Source organism: Anthonomus grandis, chromosome 7, assembly GCF_022605725.1.
Source record: "Anthonomus grandis grandis chromosome 7, icAntGran1.3, whole genome shotgun sequence".
NCBI classification, from domain to species: Eukaryota; Metazoa; Arthropoda; class Insecta; order Coleoptera; family Curculionidae; genus Anthonomus; species Anthonomus grandis.
Genome location: NC_065552.1, coordinates 31,549,761 through 31,570,140, shown reverse-complemented (window position 1 = coordinate 31,570,140; position 20,380 = coordinate 31,549,761). Strand labels below are relative to the sequence as shown.

The window sequence follows — 20,380 nt, the reverse complement described above, 5'->3', positions numbered from 1 at the left end:
GTAGATAAAATATATTTTCACTTACTTTTTCCTTAAATTCCTTTAGTTATTTCGTGAAATTTTTAAAATAGTTTATGTCTCTTTGATAACTTAATTTAGACCAAAATTTTAAAAAGCGAGTAATTTTGTACAGTCTACTTTTTTAATTCTTGTATCTCGTTTTTTATTTAACATTTTAAACAGACTTCCTAAAATTTTTTTTTAAACAAGTCTTGTTTGTTGCAATTATTTTATTATTAACTATATATTTTCTTTATATTTATCTTTTATAAAATCTTAATAACTATTTGCGATTTTGTTAAATACCCAAAAAATTAAATTGTAACTTAAAACTGCCTATGTTTCGTATACCTTTGACCGTTCGGACATATTCATACATAAATATATTATACAGATATAATCATTCAAACCTCGCCTATAGGAAATAGTCTATGACCGTAAGCGAGAGGGGGCATATGGAGTCCGCATGAGACAGACAGAGGGCACAATACATGCCGTTTCCAATACGCTACAAATTAATACGTTTGGCAACATTGATATTTCTGCCGCACGGTTCTCCGCTCGTTCATCGAAAAACGAGATAATTCTTATCCCCGTCACACTTCACCGCCAATATGAGATTGCATTTTAAACGTTTAACGATAACGTTATTTTTATTCCTAGCTTCCTGCTTAATCAGCAAAGATTAAATTTAAAACCGCTCGCTATTTTCTTGTTAAAATGTGTTCTCTTGAGAAAAAAAAGCAAATCATTAAGTGGTATTATGCCGGCAGTTCTGTCGATGAAATATCAGGCAGAATTGCATTCACGTTCAAAAATCGGCCAATTTTTGCAATTATCCATAGGTTTGAGACCTTTGGGTGCTTGCAAAATTGCAGGAAATGCTACGCAAATGAGCAACCACCTGTTGTTAGACCGCTAGGCGAAGAAAGGGAGCTTCAAGAGGTTAATGTTTGTGCTGTTGCTGAAATGAACTTTCCTTGCAATAGTACAACATTGCCAAAGAAACGGGTATTGAGCCTTTAAGGGTTAGAAAAATTTTAAAAAGAAATAAGTACAAGTGCTATAAGTTGCGAAAAACCCAAGAAATTTTCCCACAGGACCTTGAGAGACGGATGGAATTTTGCCATGAAGTATTGGAAAGGGCAAATCGGGACGAAATGTTTATTAGCAGTTATTTTGTTTTCAGATGAGTCCTCTTTCTCTATTTGTGGTAAACATAATCCGTCCATTACAGTGGGTTATTCGAAAGAAAATAAGCACATAAGCATACCAACACATACACAATACCCTCAAAAGGTTAATGTATGGGCTGGCATTTTAGGTGATTCAATTATGGGCCCTTTTTTTATCGATGGAAATCTTAATGCCAACAAATACCTTAATCTTTTGAGGGATAAAGTTCTTCCTGCTATTCGAGGGCTCAATATCAATTTAGAACAAGTTTGGTTTCAACAGGATGGTTGTCCCGCTCATAACGCATTAGTGGTACGTCAATTTCTCAAAACGTCTTTCCCTGATCGAACAATCAGTGGAAACGGTACTATTAAATGGTCCGCCAGAAGCCCCGATTTAGCCCCCAATGATTTTTTTCTTTGGGGATACCTAAAAGAACAAATTTATAGGCACGAAAATTAACGGGCTACTAATTTAGAAGAGCTTTGTGTTAAAATTAGGCAAGCATTTAATAGTATCTCCATTGAAATGTTGTCGAACACGAGAAGGTCGTTTTATGATCGATTAACGTACTGCACTGCTAAACAGGGTGGCGTTTTTGACCCTGACATAAGATCATTTTAATTTTTATTTAATATTATCAAATTAACTTAATTTCTTGCTTTATTTTGAATTAATTTTTTTATTTCCTGTCCAATATTTACTTAATTTATGTGTACAACATTATTGCAGTCGGTTTTTAGTTTATTTTTTTGCTGTTAGTACAGGCAGCAGCAAAGACTCAAACGAAACAATTTTTTTTTTTTTAAATTTGCCACAGAGCAGTGCATCCTCGCTTGAACGCCTTAAGAATACTGAAAGGTTTCGGTTTCGGGCTTCGGCGGGGTCCGCTGCTTCGAGTATGTTGTCACAACGTTGCCAGACCTATCGCGATATATAATTCCTATAGGCGAAGTTAGAATGATCATATCTGTATACACGTTCGGCCAACGAAGATTTTGGGTGCCTCTTTACTAACTTCAGTGCGACGTAAAACGTAGAGACGAAAGAAATAGGCAAGGATAAAGGCAAGGATTTGCATTATCATTCTCTTTTTAACTAAGGCGTTGCCTATGATATTCTGTTGCATGTTAATGCATGGGTATTCGGCACTTAAGAAAGAAATTTGTCGAGCGTATATTTACATCTTACTCTACTTTATTATCATAAAATAATTACAATAACCTTTTAGAGTATAATATTTTAAGAATAATACATTATAAGTTGCTAACTTCCATATGCCGCCTAGGTGAGAACACCTTTATGCATCATAAATGATAATCAATTTATTTCTGTCATATTCACGCAATATTTCACGATATATTATGTGGGACCGTGTCGAACGCTTTAGCGAGGTCTATGAAAATACTCAGACATTGGGTACCTTTATTTAAGTTTTTTTGCCACTTCAGATGTAAAATTATATAGAGCTTCAACTGTACTGCAAATTAATTTTGAGACAACATTTAATTTTTGTTAAAAAAATGTATTATTCTGTTTTTTAAATATTTTTCAAAGAACTTTGTTAAATAGGTTGTGAGTGAGTGGGATCAAAATCATGCACTTTTTTAATCAGGTTTGCTGGATATTGTCAAAACTAGGTGATGTGTTGTTTTTTAAGGTTGAAATATGTTTTCTAAGTTTATATTTCTTGTACAGGTATTAAGTATGAGGACTCTGGAATGCATTTTCCAATATTTGCTGGAATAGCAGTTTATCATCGCTTGATTATGTTGTATTTTTCTTTCATATTATTATTATTTTTTGTTATTAAATCTTGATAATAGTTATTTTTCAAAATTATTTTGTTAGTGTCACCAATAATTAATATTTCAATATCTCAAGTCAAATATCATTTTTTCAATCATTATTATTTTTTACACAGGTTAGTCCAGCACTGGTCGATTTTGAATTTAAAAGCTTCTGCCTAAAAGTGCTGCCAAATTAGGGTTTATATTTGACCTAACTAGTAATATTACCCCATCATTTTTGTTAAAATTTTAAAAGTTGTATTATCTAGTGTATCCATTATTTATATTATATTGATCTACAGAGGATGTCTGTGATGTCTGATGAATGTTTCACTAAGAATAAAAACATTCAACAAATTGCAAATAATAAGCCTCTAACATTAGCATAAACTTATTAAAATGTTTGCTTATACTGTAGATACACTTTCGCTTATACGTATATACTACATGAAGTATACATTTAAGTTATTTACCTCTAAGATTTGAATTTCTAAATAAAAGAGTCCTATCAACCAAAAATTGTCAAATAATCGATTTTTTGAGCACGTCATCAATTTTACTTGAGAGAGGTTTGTTGTGGATGAACAGTCTTTCTCATTGTCCATGCTTTAACGATGGTTTATATAACACAGTCGCAAAAACATCCAAAGTTTCACAAACGGTTTTTCCGAGATCGTCTTCTTAGCGAGTTAAAGTTTACAAAAATCATCTCGTAGGATCATTAAATGGATTATGTGAAACTTGTTGGTGTGAAAAACATGACGGCCTCATAGAATTTTAAAATAATATACTAAAAATTTTTCACATTTTAAAAGAATTAACAACATGGAAAGATTCCAAAATGACCCCAGTTCGTTGAATTTTGAAATATGTTTTTTATACAGAATCTATAATTTCCATAATTTATTTGAATAAAATATTGTTGGTTAGACGACCTTTAAGTTTACTTCTTCCGTCGATCGATCTCAATCCAAATTGATCAAATTTGAGAGCATTAATACATTAGTCCCCCAAAAAGTACATATTAGAAGTAGAAATTGTATTTACAGAACTATTCTACTCTTTTAGCAGAAAAAAATCGATTTTGATATTGTTGGCCCTCGCCTTCGTAAATCAAATTTATGGAATAAATAGCAGAGTGCTTCGGGTTGTACTGCGTATTAAATTCGTGTTGGCTGTTATACCATTAATACATTGTTTATTTGGATTGCTACATTTATTTGTCTCGTAGTTTCTAGAACATTCTGCACAGATTGGTTTGTTCTTACATTTAGTTTAAGCCTGGTAGTATCCCTGGCACTTAAAATATCGCATTTAGATCTTCGTAAACCGGATAACGTGACATTGATTTTCTGGTTTGTTCCATGTACTTTTTATTATAATCGTTGCAATTAATCTCATAGATCGTGGACTTTTGATTAGTCTTTATTTTATCTTTTGGGTTTCCTAAAAGATTTCGTAACTTGGCCGAACTTTACTGGACCATTCTTGTTGTTGCGAACTTTAATGACCATTCAAGTTACTTATTATATAACTTATTCTTACCTTTTTGAAATGTGGTAGTCTTTTGTGGTTAATTTGAGTGTCGCACCAAACGTTCCAACCATAGGACTATTATTCCAACATTGTAATTTTTTTGCCCTGTAAATGATTACTCTGTTGGGCTGTACTGCTAACAATAAATGAATTATGAAAAATTATACCTACACATTTTTCCTAATTTTTTTTTTTGCAAATGTATTTTAGGTTAAAACCGAACCAACAGAATCTTTAGATAGTTTGAGCGGAAGCCAACCGGCGGAAAAAGAGACTAAATCTAGATTTGGTGCACCACAACCGATCAATTTTAATGTGTCCGATTATAGGAGTTTAGTTAAGACTTTGGTAAGAAATTATTTTAGTTCTTATTGTAACAGCTTAAATCTCTAAAATACGAGTACTAAAATATTTATATATTAACACTAAGTTGTCTTGTTTTTTATTAAAGTTGTTCCGATTATTGTTTAGATAACATTTGCTTACCTAAATTGTTTTTTTTTTAAAATTAAACTTAGTTATAAACTATTTGAGTCTTTCAATATTTCTAAAAAGAAATAACGTGGTACAATCTATGTGAACTATTTCTCGTGACCTCAGTTTATAAGTTTGCTTAATTTTTGCTTTCGTTGGATATAGGTCAAAAAAACTACTTCAGACTTAATTAAAATCACATTAAATAAAATTAATTATTTTGAAAAATTGATTATACATTAAACTTAACAGCAATAAAAAAACCTCAACAAATTCTAAACCTTCCAAATTTAAAATTCAAAAGGGAAAAAACATTAGGAAGATTTTATCAAAACGAAAAACTGCATATTTCTTACATATATTGTAGATCGCCCTCGTTAATAATAATAACTGTAATATCATAATTAGTACAAGAAATTCATGAGTCCTTCCATGCTCTAAAGTTTTGAATTTTTATATATTTTTTTGATTTGTTATAACCATCTACATATCGTTGGGTGAATATTATATTGTTCTAATAGTACCAGCAAAATGAAAAATAATGCATTTAAAAATATCGATTAAATAATTTTTGTTACTGTTGTAATTGTTGGCTAGGAATGTTATTGGTTGTTTTAAGCAGCAAATTAAATTTAAGATTTCATTTAAAGTTTCGATAAATATTTATTGGGATTGTTAAAAATTAAAATACACATTTATCTGATAGAACAAAAATAATTTATTTATATCTGAAAATTTACAAAAATAAAATAAATGTTCTAACAACATAGAAAAAAAACTAAGATTCATTAGTGGTGATAATATTTTGTTTAGAAAAACGTAAACATAACATTTTATTTATTTTTGTTCAACTTCTTTTTTTTATTTTTAAAAACTGACGGGTTATTGTATTCTTTAAGCAAACATTTCATAAACGTTACATCAACAGGGGGCATAAATTTAAATAATACTTTGGCAAATGGTAAGAGGCACTTTTTTGGCTCTAGTGCACATCGTACTTCAGGCAGATTATATGAAGTATTTATTTTGGTCCTAGTACTAGTCTGAGATATAATAGGAACTTCGGTAAAAGAGTTGTCACTGTGCTTAAGCTCGTAACTAATTTTGTTTGGATAGAGTCCCACATATTTTAATTGCCGTACTGAAGCATAAGGAACTTTTTTAAAGTTAAGCGCCTGTGAAGCTTCTTTATATAGACCAAAATCTTGTGCTTTTATATGAAATTCTACAAAAGGTCGTTTCTGATTCACTGAAGGAAGAAGTCGAAGTAATCCCAAAGGGCTAAATATTTCTGCACCAGACAGTTTTCTTTCGATTTGTCTATGCAAATTATCGACTTCCTGAACACTGCTATGTCCCGGTTCTCCAAATTTCTGTGCTATTTCGTTAACAGAGGGATGTTTTTTTAGGAACTTTATCAAAGCCAAACTCATAATAGAGTTTTTGTTTTGAGGTACGCAGGAGTCAGACCACAAAACGATTTTTGAAATATGCGGGTAAGCTGCTACAGAAGCAATATCACTTCCCTTCCTTCCATTCGTTCCTGCGCTCCAAATACAACAGTACGCTTGTTTGCGTAAATTACAGTGTGCAGTATGATTGTAGGTGTTTAGTTTTCTGCTATAAAAAACTGGATATTTTAGAACGCGGTAGTGCAAAAACGTTCTCTAGGTCAAAACATGATAGCAGTGGTTTGATCTTGGTTGGATCTATCCAAATCGCGTTCAATTTCACATAATTTTCAAATCTTTGTTTTTCTTCATCAGTCATACCATATTTTTGTTTTATTCGGTACTCCTGGCACACTCACAACGATCCTTTTTTGGCTTTAAAAAATCAATGTTGTATTCATAGTTGAAAGTATTTCTGTAAACAAACTTTGTAACAGGTTCAATTTGCTTTTCATTGCAAAATTCAGTGTACAAAGACAAAGAATATAACTTATTAATACTTAGGTTTCCTTCTAAATATTCCTTTTTTGTGTCAGCTCGACAATAATGAGATTCTACTCTCGGAAGTTGACTAATGTGAAGTCGAACGTAGTCTTTGCTTGTATTACTGATAGTTTTCTTGGGATGATAACCTTGACGAGATGGTAAAGGAATTCCTGTAAGGTTTTCTTTTTTTTTCTCATGAAAATAGTTGATTCTTTGCTGACTTATGTCCAGTGTCTTGCATACGCGAATTTTTTCATCTGCTACTTGAAAATAATATTTAAATGAATAACTTCTACGTGATACTTCTCGTAAAGTTTGCTTTCGTATTTTGTTTCTTCTTTCGGTATTTTTTGCGTAAAAGTGCCATTTAGCGTTACTGGATAATTCCCAAAGTTTTTGAAATATGGTTTCTCGTTCAGGTAAACTTATCTTTTTGCCACACAGAAATTTGCAATTGCTCTCACAATTTTTAAAAGTTTTTAATTTTTTTCCCTTGCGGATGTTTCCTTTTACATCTCTATGTTCCTTTCCTCTTTGGCATAAAAATGTATTAATATTCATTTTCCACATCTCAGATTTTAGTTTTCGTTTTCTGGTAGATTTATTTTCATCAGAAATAGCGGAATTTTGCTGATTGGTTTCTTCGGGTGCTTCAGAGTTACTTTGCAAAGGTGTGTCTGCAATAAAGAAAATAAAAAAATTATAATTTTTTACTAAAAAGCAAAAATTTAGTTTTAAAAATAATGTATATCTCCTTAGTTGCATACCATTTTCCTGTGTAACGTTAGACATAAAACCTCTCATTCCTTCCACGCTTTCGTCAGATGGGACAAAATCTGGATGAAGATGCGAATCATCACTGTTCTCTATATACTCCATTCTTTCACGTGGATTCATTCCTGATGTTGATCTTAAATAAAATAATGTTTACAGTTAAACCAATTAAAATACAATTTTTTCTAAAATACATTTCATTAAGACAATTTATTATACTTACGGCTCCATGTCGAAGTCCATTTTTTTCAAAGTGGCTAAAAAAACAGCACTAAACCGTAAAACACCCGCACACGGTTTGACAAAACAAAGCTCGATGTTGACTAGTGCGAAATGATATTATATTGTTCTATCAGCAGTTGAGTTTGAAATCTGATTGGCTCATCTGTTATAGAGCATTATAATACTAATTATTTTTTAAATTTTGCACATAGAACATTTTAATATCTGTTTTAACTTCGGTTGTAAGCAATTCAGATTCACTCGTTTTGAATTCTGATAGAACAATTAAAAAAATATATATTCAAATACATTCACGGAATGTTTCGCGCCAAAAATGCTGATAGAACAATATAATATTCACCCAACGATATGTTGGGAGATGAGTTTGAGCAAAGCTGTGAGATAATGGTTTCAAGCATCTAATCCTATCAATTCTTTGTAGAAGAAAAAAGCAAACCATTGTTATAAACTTTTTTTGGATAAATATACCTGGGGACTCACATAGTGTTGGTTCTTAGACTATGTACATGGTGTTCTTAGATGTTGCTAATTAGGTTGAAATAGGCATTACTTAGATTGTCAACGTGCTGTTTTTTATTAATGCTTTTTGGGTGTTTTTTAATTTCAGTCTCTTTCTTTTTATTCTTTTTATAATTTTGCTGTCTAGATAATTCGAAATTTAAATGAATGTTGAAACTTTTCTAAGTACTCAGCAAGAGCTGTTTTTAAATTACTGGTAATAAGTATATGAAGTTTTATAATTCTTTTATGTTCAGAAATTTTAGCTTTTAAATATCTTGACGTTTGACCGGTGTAAACCCCATCGCATTCAAAACATGGAATTTTATAGATTACACACCCAAGTAGCATTCATAAAAACGAAAACATGAGAACGTTCTACAATCTATGTAAGGGTATATCCAGTTTTTCGTTTTGACAGAATCTTATATTCTATCCTATAGTTCCCCTTTTAGTTTTTAAATTTGGAAGGTTTAGAAATTGTGTTCAGTATTAGTTTTTTTTTTTAATTTGGGTTAAGTTTTATAACAAATTTTTCAAGATAATTCATTTTATGCAATGTGATTTTAATTTTATAAAATTGGTTCAATTATTTTATTTGTTTTTTTTTATCTATATCTAACAAAAGCAAAAATTACGCAAACATACAATCTATGTTTTCTCTTGTTTTTTAGGTTTGTGGCGTAAAAACAATCACGTGGGTGGCCTCGAGTAGAAAAACCGACTCCAGCCAATCCCTCTCTCAAGTGAGGAACTTTCAACCTCATGAAACATTAATTTTTGTAAGATTAGTCAAATGGGCATTAAAAGCATTGGATATTTACACCCTGAGTATAGGACCGCAGCCGGGAGTTCCTTTACCAAAGGTTTGTTTTAATAAGATTTTAATATTGTTTTAAAGATATCGTTTCAGATTCTTCAAACGGTGAAAAGCAAGGAAGAGAAAGAAGTTTTAGAGCACTTTAGCGGAGTATTTTCCATGATGAACGCTCAAACGTTCCATGATATATTTTCTACTACTATAGAGTATTTGGTTGAAAGAGTACATAAGGTATAGCTTAAGTATTTATTTTTTTATTATGTAAACTTCATTTTTTTATGATAGAATTCCACATTGCAAACGGTACCAAATACGTTGCTAGCCAATCCGGCCACCAGTCCGATATTTGCCACAGTATTGGTGGAATATTTACTAGAAAGAATGGAAGAAATGGGCTCTAATTTGGACAGAAGTCAACTATATTTGAAACTGTTTAAATTAGTGTTTGGCAGTGTGTCTCTGTTTCCGCAGGAAAATGAAAATATGCTTAGGCCGCATTTACATCAAATTGTGAACAGGTAAGGGTTTTTATATATGCCCGCTACATGTTAATAAATATTTTAATGCAGACTAACAATTCAACAAAAATAGACAGTTTGTAAGGCTATTTTTGTTTTGTAAGTCAGATATTACTTTTTGACAGATAAAGGTATCAACTTCAGTATTATGAAGTATTACTGTACTGATGTTTTAGCTTTAGGTTATTAGTGAATTATAATTATAAACATGCGTTGATACAATAACTTAAATAGGTTTCTAGACTGTATATAAATGGTGTTCCCGTAGACGATGCTATAGTCTCTGGTGTTCAGTGTTTTCTATTCTGATGATTCTTGTAACATTAAGGGACGCAATAAATCAACACGTAATATTTTGCCAATTATTTTCATGAATTTTCTTTTTAATATGTTCACACTCTTTACATATCCTTTTAGGCTTGTTTTAAACCTACATACTTGAGAAAGGCTAGTTAAAAGAAGGAACATAACGAACATTTAAAAAACACAGCAAAACAAAACATTGTTTTTGCTGTAATAACTTTTTTCATTGTTCCTTCTGTAGCAGAAATCCACCGTAACAACATTGTAATATACATAACAAATCCTAGTCCAATTATTCAGGATTTTACCGAAAAGCCCGGTTTTCTTGTTCACGTGTTGTCAACACTATTTTCACCTAAAATACCTGGTTTTGAGGGCTGACATGGATTACTGTATAGTATCAAATACTACTTACCTGTACCGTTTTTTTGATGAAAAACTCGGTTTCGTTTGTTTTCCCTACTGCATTTTTGTGAACACTTATTTCTGACACTCAAAAGTCGTTCGTAAACATTCGGCTAATCTCCTGCAGTGGGTTTAACAAGCGCTAGGAAAATTAGGCACCGTTTTTATTTTCTTTTAGAACCCTTATTTGGGTCTATCTTTCTTCGATTTTGTAGGGCAGATGTGTGGGATATTTGATTAAGATTCCCTAGAAATTTAGAGGAAATATATTTTCTTTTAAAATGGAAAATCACTATATATGACTATGTGTCGGATTATTAATCTTAATTATTGAGTTCTATTTTCTGCTCTGTTACAGCCTATTTTCTGTCTCATTTTAGAGTTTTTATTAATGAAAAGTATTGTTTGGGTCTATCTTCAGTTCAGATTTGTAAGGCAAGTAAAAACATGGTAACTATATACTCATGTAAAATCTTTAGTTTATTGCACCTTCGTCGAAAATGTTGATCTGAGGAATTGAGTTATAGCTATCTGTAAGACAATAGAAGTACACCAAGAATATTTGCGCGAATACGACAATTAAAAAGGTGAAGAAAGCTATAACCTTTGTTATAGCTTTGCGACTATTTAAAATTTTATTAGTGTTATTTTCCGTTCTTATATTGAATTAGTGAATACGCGTTAATATATTTTATCTCGTTGCATAAGAAAGGCCTTATATGGAATAAAAATTACAAGACTTTTGTCACAAATGGAACCAGGAATTAAAAAATGAGTTTTAATTTGAAATAACTTAGTAGCGTACCATTTTTTTACATGATAGTATTACCCGTGTACTCGCCAATGTTAAACGTAAAATTCTATTAAAATCCACCAACTTTTACTTGCATGTCTCAACCAGGTTTAGAGAAATAAATAAATCGATAGTTTGTAAGAAGAATTTCAGCTCCCATATATTTCAGAAAATGAAGCATTTGCGCACATGCGTTTATATAGTAAACTGTTATTTTTCATACAGAAGCAGCCTCTGAAGTTTGTTACATTTATTTACTAACACCTTGTATATAAGATACTAAATAAATTCTACTTAGTGAAATCTCCAATGAAGAGTGAAATAGTCACGTCTTCCTCTTCACTTCTAGCACGGTTCTAGCAACCATGTTAGAAGCAACTATTAAAGTTTTTCTTCGTCTGAATAACCCATTTTCAAAATAAAAACGTTAAAAATGTTACCATGACAAAACAAAAGTCACGGTCTCATTAGCTGTATTTAATTTTCGGATATAATATAGGAGCATCATCAAGCCTAAAAATAAATTAAATTTTTACAAAAAGAACCCTGAAAAAAACAATAAAAATGTTTACCTAGACCTACACCTACACATGTCACATTACAAATAACAACAAATCACAAGTTCGCTTAGGTCAAAAATACCCACCGTGGATAAAAATGAACATTTAAAAAATAAAGAGAAACCGTAAAAACGTTAAATGTCACAACTGGGAAACCATTCAGCAACCTTAAGATTTACAGGTGCAGGTTTCATCCATAGGCCACCAAGTCACATAACAAACATGGAAAAAAAATCTAACAATATCAATAAGTATACTTGTATGTTAAAGTACTTTAACAATAAAAAATACAAATTAAAAAGGGCTTGAATTTAATCAGAGCGGTTATTATTAATGAGGAGAGGTTCAAACGTAAAAATATCGTTAACACATACAAGGACGGGGCTTTTCTTAGCTTAAGTTATTTCCATTTTCTCTAACAAGTCAAGTTTTTTACTTTTTGAGTCTTCATGTAAAATATTAGCGCTCTGGGTTAGACAAAAACCATATGAGGAGGCCAATAAATGATGCGCAAACGCCGATTTAGTTTCAGCCGTGTCAGTATCCCTGTACTTGTCTACTAAAGCTGTATGTTCTTTTATTTTGGTGGAGATATTTCGCCCCCTTATGTAATTGGTATTACAGTCATTATATCTTAAGGAGTATACCACTGGTTTTGAAAAGAAATCAGCCTTATTAATCACACTAACTAATTGCCCTTTTAAATTGTTCGATATTTTGAAAGCAATTGTGAGCTTTGCAGGCTTAAAACACCTGCAACCTCAAAAGAAATATTACCAAAAACGAATATCGATCTATAAAATTGGCTATTTTCTTTATTAAGATGAATTAAGTTGTCGGTGAAATTGTATTTATTATAAAATTTAGATATTATTATTATTATTATAAGAGCGATTAATTATATCAAGTGGAAAACCTTTATTAAAATCAATATGTTTAATTATGTTTAGTTCAGAAAAAAGTATTCTTTATAAAGGGGGAAGTTGAAAAGAGAACATAAGTTGAATAGTGGCGGGTTTGCGGTAGATCAAATAGACTCAAATTCAAGTTTGTTGGTATTTATTGAAATAAGTAGGTCAAGAGATACCTTCCATCTTTTTCTTCCTCAATTTTACACTAGATATTTGCATAGAGAGTTTATAGAACTTAGAAAATCCGCCAATTCTAGATCGTTTTCATTCCCCGCCATAAAAATATCATCCACGTATCTCTTATATAGAGTGACAAAAGTACCAAACTTACTCACTCAGAAGAGGAGAGAGGCAAGAAGGAAACCTGAATTTTTAATTTTAAATAATGATGAAATTTTCCTAATTACTCAATTTAATTAAGAAGAAAAATATGCATATTTATTTTATTTTTATAGGTCAATGGAACTGGCAATGACAGCCGCCAAACCCCACAACTACTTCTTGCTTCTGCGCGCCCTCTTCCGTTCTATAGGTGGTGGCAGCCACGACTTATTATATCAAGAATTTTTACCGCTACTTCCTAATTTGCTGGAAGGTCTTAACCGGTTACAAAGTGGTCTTCACAAACAAGACATGAAAGATTTATTTGTCGAATTGTGTTTGACGGTTCCCGTGAGGCTGAGTTCGCTGTTGCCTTATTTACCCATGTTGATGGACCCTTTGGTAAGCATATTATTTACAAAAATGACATATACATTCATTTATAATATACAGAATATTCCATTTTATCTATGATTGGGGATAACTGAGAATTTTGAATAGAAAAAGCCAGTTAGATAAGTAGTGTCTGGAAAAAGTTAAATTTTATGAACTGTTTAAATTAGATTTAAAAATAGAGGTTTCCTAATAAATAAATAAATTTAAAAAAAAACAACTAAACTTTGAAATGACACTCGAAAAATAGTTTTAAGGTCAAAGTGGCTGCTTGACAACTTGTTTTGTCTATAGTCAAAATTCGTAGTTTTCGCAATTATATATTAAAATACTTAGGGCATTTTCGTATTGATATTCTAGGTGATTGCAATATCTAAATTTATTTTGAAAATTAGGTTTCAGCGTTAAATGGATGTCATACGCTTATAAGTCAAGGCCTAAGAACTTTGGAATTGTGCGTGGATAATTTGCAGCACGATTTCTTATACGAACATATTCAGCCTGTGCGGGCTGAATTGATGCAGGCTTTGTGGAGAACTCTGAGGAATAACGACCAGGTAACTGTTTTCGTTTATTTATCGCTGAACTTCAAGCATACATTTATCTTTATTGATAGCAAGGCCTAAATATTAACAATATTTGCTATGGCCAAGAAACAAAAAGAGTTTTTTTTAATCTCAATTAAAGTTAAGCTTAGTTAAGTAAAAACTGTAATAACCCGTAGTTAATTATATTAGGATTATTATGATTGGTGATTCGGAATGCTCAGTTGCTCAGCATTGTATATTTCATAATATATCTCCTTATTTTAAAAATATCCATGGTTTAGGTATAAGAGTATATCCGGACATCATTTTTCCACATCAAATTTTACTTAACAGATTTTCCATACAATCACTCAATGACCGACGTAAATCAGCTGGTCTGCAGTTTTTATACAAATTAGTAAATAATCTAATCGACTTGCCGGACTGGTTGGGAGTCTAAATTTTCATCTCTCAAGAGCATTAAGAAGAAAACCTAATACTACCTTCTATTCAACAAGGGCTAGAACTAATATTTCTAAATTTCTCTTCCGCAGATTTGCAAATTGTTATAATTCTGTACAGAATAGATGCTGGTCAGTTGGTTGTTGCCAGAACCATAAAACGTACTTATACGCACAGACAGAACCAGTGCGACAGGTTTACTGTAGCATTAGTAATAATAAAAATATAAATTTTATAGTTTAGGTTTTCTCTTCTATTTTTAAATAAAATAAATAAATAAATCTGGACTTTATTAAGTAAAACTAAAGAAAATATCAATATGGCGAAGTCTAACAAAGTTTGATATTCTACTTAACCATCACATTACATGAGAAAATTGGTTTCGTTTAACAAAACACTATGATAGTACAATAAGTCCATGAGACCCTTAACAATTATAATAATTCATGAGACAAACAAACCTACTTTCAAAATTCCAACACCAAAGTTAGCCTTAAGATTAACAGAGATAAACATATCAAGAGTTACAGTACGGTGATAACAGAAATATGGCACACATTAATTTACAAACATTTAAGAATGTTAAAAAAAAACTTGTTCATTAGTTTGGCCGATTTAAAAGAAGCACTGTTTTAAGCTTATACCCAAACTTTAAAATATTAAAACTTCTAAACTCTGTTGGCCACTAGTTCAAAAGAAAAATTGAGGTAAAAAAAAGAACTTCTAATTTTAGGAAGATTGTACAAAAATGTGTGCCTGGTACACTATGAAGTGTTGACCTTGTAACAAAAATACTATCTAGTTGGGTATTTCCGGCGGAAAAGTTGATAATCTGATGCAGAAAGACACCCAGATGAAGTCTTCACCAGTTTTCTATTCTTAGCCATCGAAGTAAACCCAATTTCTGAGATATGTGGTCGCGCCTGTTTAGACCAAAAATAAGTGTACAACATGCATTTTGCATTACTTGAACCTTATTTCGTTCAAGGAAACTAAGGCAAGGACAATATATAAAGTCACAATAATTGAATCTTGAAAGAACCAAAGACTCAGACAATACCTTTCTTAAGTTCAAATTAAGGTAATGACGATTACAATGCAATAACTTTAAACTATAAAATGCTGTCTTCCTAACTTCAGCAACGTGACGATCAAATTTTAGTTGTGAATCCAATAATAGACCGAAATTGCGAGCCACATCCACATACTCAAGCGGAATATGATCAATACAAATCTTAACATTATCCTTTAAAAACTCAACCTTACTCTTACTTGCCAACAATATCACGTTAGATTTTTTGGAGTTTAAATTTAAATTATGTTCCGATGATAAATGGGTAATTTGTGCAAGTTCATTATTAGCCACATTACTGGCTTCAATTAAGCTATTTGGGCGAAATGAAAAATAGAGTTGCGTATCATCAGCATAAGCAACTACTAAGGTTTTATTTTCGGATAGTTAGGTTTAAGTTGTTATTGTGTTTTTTCCCACTAGTTAATTGATTTTGTCATCTGTTTAAGTAGTGTAAATAAAATAAAAATAAAATATATTTCTTCTAAATGACGAGATTTTTTCTTTTAGGTTGCCCAAGTAGCTTTCAAAGTCTTGGGCAAATTTGGTGGCGGCAACCGCAAAATGATGATAGAACCTCAAAAACTCGAATATGTTTCGTCAGATTTCGATCCCCCGGCCATATTGGCCAGATTTGACGATTACCAGCAAGCGGTTCAATTCCCAGTGGCTAAAGTAAGATATTATAACATACAACATAACTGTAATCTCGAAATTAATCTCTGTAGGTTATGGACACCGCTTTTAACGCTTTAAAGCAAAGTGTCACTGATCCTTTCTACAGAAAACAAGCATGGGAAGTTATAAATTGCTATTTGACTGCTTCGAGAGACTTAAGCGATAGCAAGCACACCCTTATTAACCTGTTTTTGCACCCTAGCTTCGAAGATCCCTCAACTATCAGGAATATTAAAGGATCCAACTTTAAATCCATACATAAGTTGGCGAGGGATACTCATCAGATGGCTCTGACGGGTAAGGACTTAATAGGATATATATAATAATAATCGTCTTTTATTAAATCAAATTAAACATTGTATAATTTTGATAAACTGGTTACAATTGTATTCCAAGAAGGCGAAGTCTAGCCTATGCCTACTCAAACTTAACCTCCAATGGATTATTTTAATCTGAATTACAAAAAAACTATGTTGCGCTAAAAGTCGCTAATATTAAAGGCCTTAATTATTTATATATTTCAAACCTTGGGAAGCCGCAAAAGGGCTAGTGATGCAATTCATAATTCTCTACTTGTTTTTTTTTTAATTTGATACTTTAATGCATATTAATATGCTTGTTTTAAATTGTAGGCAGAGTTTTGTATGGTTTTATAGCCTTATTTCTAAAGCTTTTTTTGAAAATTGTGTCTTGTGTTTACTTGGGATGATAAACTTATCTTTATTTCTAGAATTTATAGAATGGATATTTCAGTTGGTTACAATCTTTATTTAAAAAAGATGAAGAAATATATTTCTCACAATTCTTAATTTTATTAAAAGATGTATCCAAATGAAGGAGCCTTCTACTTGACATACTTAACTACTGAATTTCATTGATTTTATGTGATACCCTAACATATTTTCTTAAGTTAAATATAAAACGGCAACACATGTTTAACATTTTTTGAATTCTGTAACTTGTGTGGCGTTCATGGGAATTGTCGCATAAGCCGTAGGCGAAAGTTTCCCGACAAGTTTCCCATTCATCAAAAACCGCTTATTTTACACACTTGTTACATACTCGTAAATAACTATTTTATTCTTGTGACGACCGAAAAACATAAGCTTTGATTTAATAGAGTTAGGTCTTAGTGCAAGCTCTTGTGAAATATTAGTTATAATTTAAAGATCCCTGTTAATGTTATCAATTGTTAAATCTACGTTATTAATGTTAATGACCGAACAGTGGGGTGTCATCCGCAAACGCTTGCCCAAAAATGTAGTGATTTTAGTACGTCAGCAGTATAGATGATAAAAAGCGGCGGTCCCAATATAGATTCCTGTGGGACACATCACGCGCGCACTCACTGGAATACTTTTCACTTAATTTTATTCTTTGAGTTCTGTTTTCGATATATGAAGTAATGAGTTGTAAAGAGTCTAATTCAAATGTATAATATTAAAGCTTTACTATAAGTAGTTCGCGAGGTAGTATGAGGATGCTCCCCAATCCCTCATGTGTTTTAATAATATCATTTGTAACAACTGCTAAAACACTAGTTGTTAAATGCCCTTTTCGAAATTCATTTTGAAAATCTGTAATAATAGCCTTTGAATTAAAATATTTAGAAATTTGCTTATATAATATTTTTTATAAGATTTTTGACATAGCTAGTAGAATTGAAATTATTCGCAGATCATTAAGTGACTAAGGTGACTTTGTTTTAGATATCGGTTTGCCTATACTAATTTTTCAAGTATCTGGAAAATAGTTTTGTTCAATATATGAATTTATAATGTTGTTAAAGTCCAATAAAAGGGCTACAGTTGTTTAAGCTAGCAAAGGCCATTATGCCATAACTACTACAAGCATCAGTTTTTATGCTAGGAAGTGCCCGACTTATTCCATCAAATAAAATCTGTATTGTTGTGACGAATTCATAATGAGTTACTGATTATATTGGGTATTACGTCACTTATAGCAAAAATCAATTTAGAAATTTTTATCTCACACGCTCAACAATTATTGAAAAGAAGAAGAAAATAGACTTATTCACGGTTCAAATTAGGTATTTTTAAAAAAAGTAGGTCTTCTTGTTGTATTTTATCGTTTTTTAATTATAATATTCATAACAAAGTTAGGTAGGATATTGAAAAGAAGAAACGAGCTCAGAGATTAATAGATTGAACCTCAGCTCCTAGGTATATAAAAAAATCTATTATACCTCAAGTAAATTATTGTATTTAAAACTTATTGAACTTAAATTAAATTAAGTATATCGAACGGTATCGTTACAGATTTAAGTTCATATTTCTTTTAAATACGTGAATAAGTCTATTTTCTTCTTCTTTTCAATAATTGTTGAGCGTGTGAGATAAAAATTTCTAAATTGATTTTTGCTATAAGTGACGTAATACCCAATATAATCAGTAACTCATTATTCCATCAAATGAGGCATAAAGTAAAGCGAAATTCCCTAGCGTATAATTATATTTTTGTAAAAATTAATTATATTATTACAATTTGTTACTTGTATATATTGGGCAAAATGTTGATTAATTAATTCAGGATTTGCAAGACTACTTGGCGATTCAGTGTCTTCTTGCTAACTAGTATAAACGCTAAAATTATTAAGAGTAGCTCATAGTTATTTAAGTGACTTTATGGTACTAATAAAAATGATATAGTTTCTTTTTTCAGACCTGACCATAGAAAGTGAATAATTCCTTAACTCTATATCTATTCCAATCGTTTAATGATTTTGAAACTCTTAAATTTTTGAAGAGCCTTATCTCTCTCTTTCTTAAGAAGTTTTAAGTTATGGTCAACCAAGGAGCTTTTAGCTTAGTTAATCTGACAGTTTTATGTGAAGCATGAATATACAGGGTGTCAATTTGAAGACTTACCACCCCTATTATCTCGAAATGGGTTAGGTTTTTATAGAATCGCTAGGATACGTAAATTTTATTAACGAGGGGGTAAATTTTATATCCCTACCCTCCTGAACCTCCCTCTCGAAAATCTTAAATGGCAATAGGGCTTAAGTGATACCTCATTTCAAAGAGCTTTTTATTCTCTACATTTTGGCACCCAATTTTTTTAATTTGAGTGCTGCGTTGCCACGTCAAGATTATTTAAACATACATACATTTGTAAATTACTTATTATTAGACATTATTCCTGTAAGTATTTTAATTACGGTAAAGCTAAGATTTGTATTGGAACATGTTTTTTTAGGTTATTAAATTGTTTTACATGCATGATTTTACTAACCTATTCGCTTACTGTTTTTACATTTACATTACATGACCATAAAGAGCAAAGGTGCATTTATCACTGAAAGTGTTTATCAATCCGATAAATTCTTTTGGTCATGAAAGATAAACATTTACATTTTGTTTCTTTTTTGTTTATTTTTGTTTGCAATGAAATTCGTCTCAATACAGTTTGATGATATGATCCGAAATTCAAAATATTATTTATTGAACTTTCCTACCAGTCAATGTCACTAGGTATTTAAATCAGTTACAATTTATTGCTATAATTTGTGTGTTATTGTTTATAACTATGATATACACGCTTATTTTTGTTTATGGCGAGCAAGGAAGATGCTCAAGAAAAACGGGAAAAGTTTTTAATAAAAGAAATCCTAATTTTAATGTAGGTCACAGATACATTTTAGATTTAGTAGCAAAATTTACTGAAACAAAAAAAGGGCCTGTTTTAAAAGAAGGTGCTCAAGTAGAGATTTTGCGAACATTCGTTGCAGAACCCACCAATTCTCTCCGTACAGTAGCAGTTCTAACTGGAATATCACATGAAACTGTACGAAAAGCATTAAAGTTATATAAATATTATCCGTACAAGATGCAAATTTTACAGGTTCCCAACTTCATAAGGACGATTTTGATAAGAGAATAGAGTTTTGCGAAACCAGGTCCAACTTAATAAACACTAGTGAAATTTTGGTAAACAACATTTGCTGCAGTGATGAATGTACCTTTTTCCTAAACGGCCATGCCAATAAACAGAATGTCAGTATTGGAGTGACGACAATCCCCACATTGTTAGAGAGGATGCTACCTAGTGGCCACAAAAAATTAATGTTTGGGCCGGTATTCTCGGAGATGCTGTTATAGGACCGTTGAAGAAAACTTAACTAGAGACTAGAGAGCTCTATTGACACCTACTTGAAGATATAATTGAT

General features: G+C 31.4%; 1 protein-coding gene across 4 annotated transcripts in view; it reads left to right on the top strand.

Moving 5' to 3' along the window:
• The window catches only part of LOC126738113 (transcription-associated protein 1), a 79,083-nt gene that overhangs the window by 8,768 nt on the left and 49,935 nt on the right, over window positions 1-20,380 (top strand). For all 4 annotated transcript variants that reach the window (XM_050443268.1, XM_050443267.1, XM_050443270.1 and 1 more), the window contains exons 8-15: window positions 4,713-4,850; window positions 9,103-9,294; window positions 9,342-9,479; window positions 9,534-9,766; window positions 13,194-13,461; window positions 13,848-14,009; window positions 16,024-16,188; window positions 16,242-16,488. In XM_050443268.1, coding sequence (XP_050299225.1) covers window positions 4,713-4,850; window positions 9,103-9,294; window positions 9,342-9,479; window positions 9,534-9,766; window positions 13,194-13,461; window positions 13,848-14,009; window positions 16,024-16,188; window positions 16,242-16,488 — 1,543 coding nt within the window. The remainder of the gene's footprint in view (window positions 1-4,712; window positions 4,851-9,102; window positions 9,295-9,341; window positions 9,480-9,533; window positions 9,767-13,193; window positions 13,462-13,847; window positions 14,010-16,023; window positions 16,189-16,241; window positions 16,489-20,380) is intronic.